Source organism: Acomys russatus, chromosome 12 (assembly GCF_903995435.1).
Source record: "Acomys russatus chromosome 12, mAcoRus1.1, whole genome shotgun sequence".
NCBI lineage: Eukaryota > Metazoa > Chordata > Mammalia > Rodentia > Muridae > Acomys > Acomys russatus.
In genome coordinates this window covers 246,252-256,588 of record NC_067148.1, presented here as the reverse complement: position 1 = coordinate 256,588, position 10,337 = coordinate 246,252, and the positions used below count along the sequence as shown (strand labels likewise).

Here is a 10,337-nt window from a genome sequence, read left to right as displayed (position 1 = left end):
AAACAAATATCAATCCTCTATTGGAGCAACAAGTTCTCTTAACCACTGAGCTATCTCCCCAGTCCTTACATTTTTTTTAAGGTTTTTATTCCTTTAGAATTTCATATAATGTATTTTGATCATATTTTTTCTCCTCCCTGAACTTGCAGATTCTACCTACTTATCCAACTAAATGTTCTTTCTTTCTCTTTACACACACACACACACACACACACACACACAGAGGGGGGGGGCAGGGAGCCCAAAAACAAAGTCAGCCATGGAGCATGGAGTCTGGCTTGTGTTGGTTAACTACTGACCGGGAAGCCCACCCTGGGGTGTTATACCCAGTGTAATTCCATTCAAGAAAAGTGAGTTTCCTTCTCTCAGTAGATATTAGTTACAAGTAGCTTCTTGGCTAGGAATAGGACTTTATTTGTTAAGTTTTATAAAGCAAACCTTCCCACCAGATTCATAAGGATTATCCTTACACTTCTTTGCCTTTTCATTTAGAATCTACAGAAAAAAAATTCATCTCACAAGAGCTAATGTTGGGAATTTGACAGTGACTTCACATTATCTCTTGAGATAAAATTTGTATAAAATTAATCTTTGAAATGCCTTCCAGTGTAGGTACTTGCTTTGTCATTCCATTTGCTTGTTGTCTTTAATTCTTCTCATTAATGTTGTAAAATTGAGTAGGATTCTAGCAGAGCTGTTAATAGATTTTCCTGAAGATTTGGCACTGCTATTGTAAGTAGACTCTTGTATTTCCTGAGATCTGTGTCTAGAATAAATAAGGAAGGTTGAGCTTTGCATTCTGACATTTGCCTTCTTTGCTAAACTATTACAGATTCCATACGTCCTACTGTAGATGGCCTACAAGTCCATGGTCTGGCAGCATGCCCTGCAGGTTGCAGGCAACATCCAGCTATAGTCTAGTTTTGCAAGCAAAAACAACCAAGCAAACAAAACAAAAAACTAGGTAGTATATGTTGTACAGAAGTAGTATATAGCTGATCCTGACCCAACACCATTACATCAGACATGAATATTGTATTTTTTTATTTGTATTTAAGGTTTGCATGTTTTCTTTGTCAGAGAAGCTAAAAATCTACATGTGTATACATATACATACATATCATATACATACATAAATTAATGATAGTCAGAATTTTGTTTTCTCTTTTTCACAAGAAAAGCTTAGCTCTATAATTGTGATATTGTATGGGGTTAGCTTTCATGTTCATGTATATGGACGTATGTATAAAAGTTAGAGGTCAGTCAACACTGACTGTCTTCCTTAATCACTGTCTTCCTTACTTGTTGAGATACAATCTCTGAGCTTAAAGCTCACCAATTAGAATAGGACTAGCTATCCAGCAAGCACCAAAGATCCTCCTGGATCTACCTTCCCAGCACTAGGATTTCAGGAGTGTGCTGCTGTCCCCAGCTTTTTATATGGGTTCTGAGGGATTGAGTTCAAATGTTTACACTTATGTGCAAGCACATACTGAATGGCCTCCCCTTATTTTTTTTTTATGATGCTTTATGAGAGCAAGTAATTCCATGAATTTTACTCAGAAGTTTCGGGGGCAGATGGGACAGGCAATGTAGAAATCTAATGGAAATTTGTCACATGTAATTGAGGTAAAGTGTTTGTAAATTCTCTAGAGATTTTTTTTTTAAGATACATGTGTCGGAGTGTGCATATGTATGGGTTAAGTGTGTGCACCTGTGGTGCTCATAGTTCAGAAGAGGCCATCAGATCCCTCAGAGCAGTAAAGAATTGTTTGCTGAACACCAGCTTGTTAAATGAATGTTGAGATCTGAACTCCAGTTCCCATGATTGCACAGCAAGTGCTCTAAACTGCCAAGCCATCTTACCAAGACCTCAAGAGAGGTTCTTAAGACATCTATTTTCTCATTCCAGCAGTTTCCATGTTCCCCACCATTGGTCAGTGTTATCCTTTACCTGCTACAGTCCATGTAAATGTTCTAGCTACAGTAAACCAACCATGGTGGCACACACCTGTAATCAGATCTGCCCTGTGATACACCATGAGACCATGTCATGGTCAGTGTCAGCAATTATGACAAAAGCATATTATCCAGGCACTATAGCAGATACAAGGAGAAACCAACTTGTTCATTAACTTTGTAAAATGTACTAAGCACTTAGCTAAGACTTGGGAAATCAGCAAGGCTGCTTTCATGTTTCTGTGTTACACTCTGTAGATACTTATACTGACCACATAATCTTATCTAATCTTAGAAAGTTGTATATTAAGTTGCACTTATTCTAGCTGTACCAGTATGGAATAATGTTATCTTCTAATATCTCACAAGACACTGATACTTTGAAAGGCTCTTTATGTTTCAGCCCCATCTTAGTATCCCTTTAAAAAGTTTGACTGATGACTCTGAATGTTCAGCCAAGAGAGTGGTATCAAAAACTTGCTTGAATTTATCTAAAAATTCATAATCAGTGCTGAATCTGAATTTGTTTGCCCAAAGGACCACAGTGCCTGGCTGGGAAAGGTACACCATTGTAGCAAGCAGTTTATCCAGGAAGTAGTGATGGTAGACAACATCAGAGGCTAGAACATAATCATAATAAAAGGTTGACTTAGGGAATTTGTGGTCCAGGTCTTCCCCCCATACCAGTTCTTTCACTTCAGGTAGATGAGCTGTGCATTCCAGTGTGTTTTTAAAGAGATTGTATTGAAGATTTCCTAGAACATCAGGCAGATCTGTTGCTGTGACTTGGGCTCCTAAGAGAAAAAGAAGTGGTAATGCTGCCTGGGAGACTTATAAGCAATGGTAATTTCCTTTGCTAAAAGACAAGGAACATTTGCATGCCTGACCTTTTTACTGTTGCTATAGGCTGAGCAAACTGATATAATTCAAAGTAGACAGTTTCCTCCTGTACTCACCTGTGCTAAGATGTTTGGCACCATGTTTGGTGTCAGTAGTACCCCAACATAAGCATGAATGCCAAAAGGAATCAGTTTTATACCTTTGGGCTCTGAACTTCTTTGCATGAAAACTAGGTAAATTAAAGCAGTTGACTAACTTCTCCAAGACTGTCATCTCTGAATAACTAATGATGCCTGTTAAAAGACATTTGGAGGTGATTCAGTGAAATTGCAGCCAAGCCACACTCTGTCAGTAGTAAGAAATCAGAATTGTCACAGAAGTTTTTGAAATGAAAACAAGAGAAAACGAACCTAAAAGACTGGACACAATGGAAACAAGGCCCGGTCCAGCACCAATTTCAAGTATCTTAGCATCTTGAAGATTTAATTCCTCTGTATGGTCTTCCAAATATTGGCACAAAGCTGTAGCCTAAAAGACATTAACAGCAATTTTATCTTTGGAATTGGATTATTAGAAACAAGCAGTAGACTGTTGTGTGCTCGTGGTTGAGCATTAAAGCATAACACTAAATATTTTTAGCTTAGTAAGTGTTCTGTAAGAATCAAAATAGCCAGATACAGTAGCTCAGACCTAAAAGCACAGCACTAAAGAACTTGAGCAAGCCTGAGTTACTATATGATTTTGTCTCCTCCCTGGTCCAAAAAGAACAAAAGAAAAAGTTAATGTCATACCTGTGTCTGCCATGAGTGTTATAATTCTACCTAAGGAACTGGAGAAGTGGTTGCGCTCTTACAATAAATTAGGTATGTGCTCTGAAAAATAGTAATTCCTGCCAGCTTTGTCATGTTGGTTCTCTAAGTACTTCATGTAAGTTATATAAATTTTAACAGCTTTCTCTCAGCCCTTGTATAAAAGTTCAGACTAATTAGATCTTAACATTGGACAACTGGCCAATGTAAGTGGTTCTCCCCCACTTCCTCTCCCTCTCCCTTCCTGCCTCTTGATTCACAAACACTGTCAGAATAGTACTTCTCAAAGTGTTCAAAGTAGCTTGTTAAAGATGTAGATCCTCTGTAGGTCTAGGTCTGCACATCTAGATCAGGTCTGATAATGCCAGTTTGGACTATAAATGAGTGAAGAAATAAGTTTTTGTGAATGATATTAAATATCCTCTTCATCTTTTGTTCATTCTTTGTTTTTACTTCCGCTAATGAGATATAATATCTCATTGATTGATAAAAACATTGTTTATGTCAGCTGGGCATGGTGGTACACACCTTTGTTCTCAGCACTTGGGAAGCAGAGGCAGGAGGATCCAGTGAATTCAAGACCAACCTGAGATATATATAGATATAGATAGATATAGAGATAGAGATATAGAGAGCCCCATGACAGCCAGGACCATGTTGCCAAATCAAACGCTGTGTGTGTGTGTGTGTGTGAGGTGGGGGGGTGGTGGGGAGAATAATGAAATATTAGCAATGATCTGGGAAAGACTAAGATAAGTATTAGCAAGAGAGTAACAAACCCATATATACACAGGCCAGAATTATTGTAGTGTAGACATGGAGAAGAAAAGCAGTTGATCTCTGTAGTTTGCAGTCCACTTTTGATTTGACCTAGGCAAGAAGTTAATGGCCAGGAAATTCCTGAACTCCTGCTCTTACCATTGTAAGTCATAGGGTGAATTGCACAGTAGCCTTATCCCCATTGCATCCTATGTTCCTGTTGAATAGATACCTGCAAGGGTAATGGCAGTTATCTATGCTGCCAAGGTACTCTAGTGGCAATGGTAAGACATGTGAACCAGTTAGAAATTACTGTTTATGTAGCATAGACAAGGTGTACAGGTGGGACTCAGCAAAACAGAGGCCACTTGAACATCAGTAGTGCCTTCCTGATGCAGGGAGAGAAGAGCCAGCTGAGGAAAGATGCAAGTGGCCTGCCAGGTGAGAGTACCGGATGTCACATAGCACCAAGGTGAGGAAGGAGGTTTTGGTTGGCAAGGAGAAAGTTCTTATGTGGACCTTCAATATTGAGTAACACCCAGAGTGGCCCAGAGAATATACTCTGAGAAATCTTGTGAAGATGGCTGAGACCAGCCTTCCTCTGAGAACACCCTGCTGGACAGCTGCACCAGAAACCACACAGGAAGTACCATTTTCCCACTTACATTCACTTTGTGCAGCTATCTGAAATAGATGCCAAGAGAGGCTAATTTGGTACACCACAGGCTAAGGCCTTTTTTCCCTAATGTCTTACTATCACTGTGGTTACCTGTTTGTCTGATATAATAGAAAGAGAAAGCAGGGAGGTTCAGTGTTTCCAAACTTCTGGTTAGGGAAAAGACTTTTGCTGAAAGGAAATCATACCAATGTTTTAATTACTTGAAACCATGGCTCCTTTCTCCCACTTACTGCCAATCCCCAGGACCACCTACAGAGTCCCGTGGCACCCTTTTCATGACTGCTCAGTGTGGCACAGATCCACTATCATGGCTTAAATTCCCTTTTCTATGTATATGTGTCATTAGACAGTTTTTAATAAATAGTCACCTCCATTAGCCAGTTATCAGTCAAACTCTACATTTGAATAAGATCTCAGCATAACTCCTAAAAGTCTGTGAATTTTTCCTCTGGACCCTTTCTAATCTTCTGGACAACCTTGCATTGGAAAATTTGTTACTACTGGGCCCCAGCACACCCAAGAGTTAAGGTTTACCAAGCCTATGAACCTTGCTGAGCTCTGGTATTCTCTGCTATGAAGTATAAATAATATTGCACTACAGCTAATGTTGGCATAAGTGTAGTACCTCATTAATCTTCACAATTATGTCAGCAACTAGTTATTACCATTAGTTCACATTTTAAATATAGAAACTAAAGAAAAATGGACAAATGACTGTGATCACACAGTATGAACAATCCTTACTAGCATGGCAAACTAGAGGTAGAGGAATGACTCCTGAATGTTTGCTCTGAAGTGCCTTCCATTTACCATGTGAAAGAAGAATGAAATTAATAAATGGCTGAGAATAAGGGGAGCCCAAAAGTGCCTATTGCAAATTCTAAACAACACATTTTTAACTTTGTTATGTAATAGTTGTATCAGTTTTACATCCCATTTCCAGTGTATTCTGCTGATGTCACTTGGAAATATTTCAATAAGTATTGTTTAGGGCTATGGGTATGTGTAACTCAGTAATGGAGCACTTACTTATTTATCATGACGAGAAGAAGGAAGGGAAAGGATGGGCAAGGAGCAAGAGGAGGAAGGTCCAGGAATGGGAGAGGAGGATTTTGCTTCTAAGCCAGAGCTGCTGAAAGAAATGCTCTATGTCTGAAGAGCCCAAAGTCCTGGGGAGCCAGTTGGTTACTCATCAATTGGAAAAGCACAGAGGTGAGAAAGCAGATGAACAGTTCTCCTAGGCAACACAGATATACGAAACATTTTATCTCCAGAAAGCCAGACCACAAATAAATGTAGCAGTTCTCACCCCTGGCCACACCACCGTGCCATAGTTCTCGATGGATTCTTGGATGATGATCTTCTTGCCTGCGAACCAATAGTGCTCTTGTGTGTAGCTGGAATAATCTGTAGGAACAAACTTCTCGATGCTACAAAGAGATGACTCTATCTTGTCAGACTCTATGAAGCAGAAAAATCAATTAGGTTTCAATAAGATGAAAATAGATGAAACTGAAACTGGTTCTCTAACAAGGGAAAGCCACCATCAGTAGCAATGACTGTAGATAGAACGCAAAATTGAATTACATAGGGTGATAAGAACATGGAATTCACATGTGACACTTTATATTATGGCAAAATGGCAAAGGATGCTCCTAGTCTTTCCTTAGGAGAGGACTGGAGAGGGGAAGACCTATCCCCACAGTCTTTTCACCAAGAGAAAGCTGGTTGTCTGCAAAGTGACCTAAGTGAGCTGTCTGTATATGGTGGAACTAGATAAACATGCATACAGCTATTTTTAGCTCTTAGGATAAGGTGACGTTCCCACATGTTGGCAGGAATATGTTCTCTTAAATCCACAACTACCCCCTCAAAAGGCCTAAGTTACCCACAGTTGAGCCAGCTCTCCAAGCCTGGGGAAGCTGTTAACTGAACTCCAGATATTAAATTACAACTGCTTTAAATACTCCTTTAGTTCCATGAACCATGATAGCAGTTCTCAAATGTCATAAAATGAGGAAGAGAGTACCTGATGGGGCTGGTATCATGCAGTCACAAATCATCACAGGTTTCCCAGTGTTAAAGAAGAGCAGTGAGACAGAATGTCAGGAAGGAGGATGAAGATGCTGAGCTACCAGTCACTGTTGGCTAAGGATTAAAGTGGCACCAACAACAGGTACACTGAGTTAGAGCAGAAGGGGCATGTATAGTATTTGACTTTCTGCCCTAGGATGTGAACATTTGATGTCTTTTAGAGCAGCCACTCAGGGTGAAAGAAAAAGATGAGTTTGGAAAGAACCCTACTCAGTAGGAGCTCCCTTCAGGGCAGGCCTGACAGTGACTTCAGGTGATGTTGACTGTTGCATAGAATTTTAAAAAATAAACTGAGGCTCTGTGTGTCCATGTTTGTTCATTTTTGTTTCCTAGAAGTTTGTTGTATTTTATGATGGTATCACTGTGGCACATTAGGAACAGATTCTACCCACACTAAGGGTGACTGAGTCATTTATAAATTAACCTAGGGGAAACCGTTAGTTCCTCTAATGGTATCATGGTTGTTAACAAACAGGCGGTTTGAATTTACACCACTCAAAGGAGAACCTTTTGTACTGAGACAAAACAGATTCACTGAGCTTGCAGGAGCCTACTCAAGAGCCTTGTCCCAATCTCTCTGCTATAGAGCTGCAGGGCACAGACCCATAAGCTTTCACAATGACCTGACAAATCAGCCCACCTTTATGAATGAAGTCCTAGACTACTACAATGAGCCTGTGAGCTAGTGCTGAATCTTGTTCAGACAGATAGAAATCCAAAGAACACAATGTGGAATGTTTCATTCCCAGTCCCTACAGAGAGGAAGAGACACTGATCCACAAGGCTTTAGAAGGACCCTGCATAAATATGCCCACCATGGGTGGTGTTTGTTCTAACGACAGGAGATGGAAGTAATCTGTCAAAGTGAGATATGTTAGATGAATAAAGGTAAGATTTGAGTAGTTTTTAAAATTGATTATTTCGTGTGTATGGATATTTTACCTACATGTATGCAGGTATGTCTGTGTACTATATGGGTGCACTATATGGTGCAGTTTCTGCAGAGGTCACAAGAAGGAATCAGATTGTAAGCCACCTGTGGGTCCTGGGAACCAAACCTGGGTCCTCTGGAAGAGTAACCAATGCTCTTAACCACTGAACCATCTCTTCAGCTTGAGAGTTGAGTAGTTGTAGTTAACCTTTGTCTTGAATATAATCAAATGTTACTTAGCCACAAGTAACAACCCGACCCAAAGTTAATGAAATTCATAGCTAGAACAGGCTACAGGCTGTCTCCAGCACCCCAGGCCATCAGGGATTCCTGTCAGCTTTCCTCTATCCCTGTCACACCCAGTGCACATGCCTTTCTCTTAAGGACCACCATTGTGGCAACTTAGTTTTCTCTCCATACTACAGTTAAGTTGGTGGCCTGATGTTCAGTAGCTCATCACTTCATAGATAAGTAAACAAGTTTTAAGTTGATATTCTATTCCTATCAATATTATTGCTTACTGTTATTTATTTACTTATTTTAGGACACATACTGGTCTTGAACTCTTGATTCCCCTGTCTCAGCCTCTCATGTGCTGGGAATACTGATGTGCACCACTGTGCATTGCTTCAATCAACATTACTTTTAAATTTGAATGCCACAAATTTTTCTCTGACTTCTGCACACATACTGTGGCATGCACATACTTGCACACATAATAAAAATGTACTAAAAACAAAAATTTACATAAGGGTACATGAGATAGCCCAGTAGTTAAAGGTGCGTGCTTCCAAGCCTGAGGGCCTGCCTTACTGATTCCTGAACCCACATAGTAGAAGAAGAGAACCAACTCCAGCAAGATTTCTCCTGCCTTCCATATGTGTGCCAGGACATGCATGTGCACTCATGCACAATAAAATAATACATTACATAAAATGTAACAAAATTTTATACATGAGTGTATAAATCGTTTCATGCAAGACCCTCTGAAGGTCTATAAAAAGAAAAATATCTGTATTAAGCTTTAAATATTTTCATTTATTATAGCTACAGTAAACATAATTTTTAAAACAGTTGTTTTAGGAAAACAGCCTCTTTAGCAGAAGTGAACTGATCCATGCCCAGATGTAATTCTAAACTTCCACATTGCTCTAAGAAGAAAATAACTCTGATGAAGATCTGCTAGAGAAAAATGCCAGGAATACTTCTGAGCAAGAAGTAAAACCATCTAAATTTCTTTTTTTTAAAGTTTTTAAAATAATAAAAAATTAATTAAACCACTTTTTTAAAGGGTTTATAAAGTTCTTGTTTCACACACACAGCACTCTCAGACCTGCATACATGGCAAAGCATTGGGGAAGTGATAATGAAAACTATAAGGTAATTGGTTGTATAAAGACATTTTTCTGCTATTCTCTATTATAGTAAAAATAAAATAAAATCTAGGGTTTAAAAGAAACACAAATTCTATGGCTGGAAAGTGCTATAAGGGCTTACCTACTGAAGGTCCTGAAAAACCATCCTCCTGTGGAGTCCCCGGGTGTAGGGGCTGCTGTGCTGTGTGGAGACACTGTTCCATAGTCAGAGCCTGTGGAAAAGACACTTCAAACCCAGCCTTGCAAGATTCCAGAAGAAACTGCCTATCACCTTATCATCTGCTGAGTTAAAAAGAACCTCTGCTTGTCAGGTTGGTTCCTCGGGGTAAGACAGCTGCCAGAGGGGCTGGGTTTGCAGAGTGATATGCAGTCCCTGGGCTTAAGAAGAAATGCAAACCAAAACAGGTGCACCTAGAAGCAAATGCTGCTGTTCTTTGTCATGAGCCAGTACTTTAAAGCTCATCATTAAGTTCTGGAGTTTTAATTGTTTCAAATAGCTTTTGGAAGATAATTTCAGTGAAGAAAACCTGTCCAACATTGGCTGCCACCGGGGGACCGGGGGACACTTGTGGGTTGTGGTTTAATGGAACCCAGCTTGGATCAGACTCTGAAGCTGTGCTGGAACACAGTGGAAAGCACTGTCCTCTCGTAGAGTAATCAGGCTTCCCATTTTCAGTACCTGGCATCTCCTTAATCCCTTCACTCAGATATAGGAAGACTGATTTGCAGCAAGAGAATTGTAAGGGACCACTGATAGGCACAAAAGCCACAGCCTGCTAGAACTGTGGGATCCAGGGCACTATTTGGTGTTTGCTGAATGTACAAGCAGACAGTGCCATTTGGAGGTTAGTGAGATAAAACAGAGAAAGGCCCAGCACTAGAAGTGTTTA

At 39.8% G+C, this 10,337-nt stretch overlaps 1 protein-coding gene across 1 annotated transcript; it reads right to left on the bottom strand.

Annotated features, from left to right (window-relative positions):
- Positions 1-2,029: 2,029 nt before the first annotated feature.
- Positions 2,030-9,650, bottom strand: LOC127196229 (protein-lysine methyltransferase METTL21C). Its single transcript, XM_051153765.1, has 4 exons — positions 9,569-9,650; positions 6,356-6,507; positions 3,210-3,327; positions 2,030-2,753 (listed from the first exon to the last, which is right to left on the bottom strand). Exons 1-4 carry the CDS (start codon positions 9,648-9,650, stop codon positions 2,359-2,361), a joined length of 747 nt encoding a protein of 248 aa, XP_051009722.1. The 3' UTR covers positions 2,030-2,358.
- Between the last annotated feature and the right edge of the window lie 687 nt (positions 9,651-10,337).

Bases quoted from the DNA above. Each gene is read 5' to 3' on its own strand.
- LOC127196229 (XM_051153765.1), bottom strand. From the start codon at position 9,650: ATGGAACAGTGTCTCCACACAGCACAGCAGCCCCTACACCCGGGGACT. The intron at 6,508-9,568 runs GTAAGCCCTTAT...TCTGCTTCATAG, and splicing joins TTTTTCAGGACCTTCAGTAG to AGTCTGACAAGATAGAGTCA. The intron at 3,328-6,355 runs GTGAGAACTGCT...AATGTCTTTTAG, and splicing joins GCACGGTGGTGTGGCCAGGG to GCTACAGCTTTGTGCCAATA.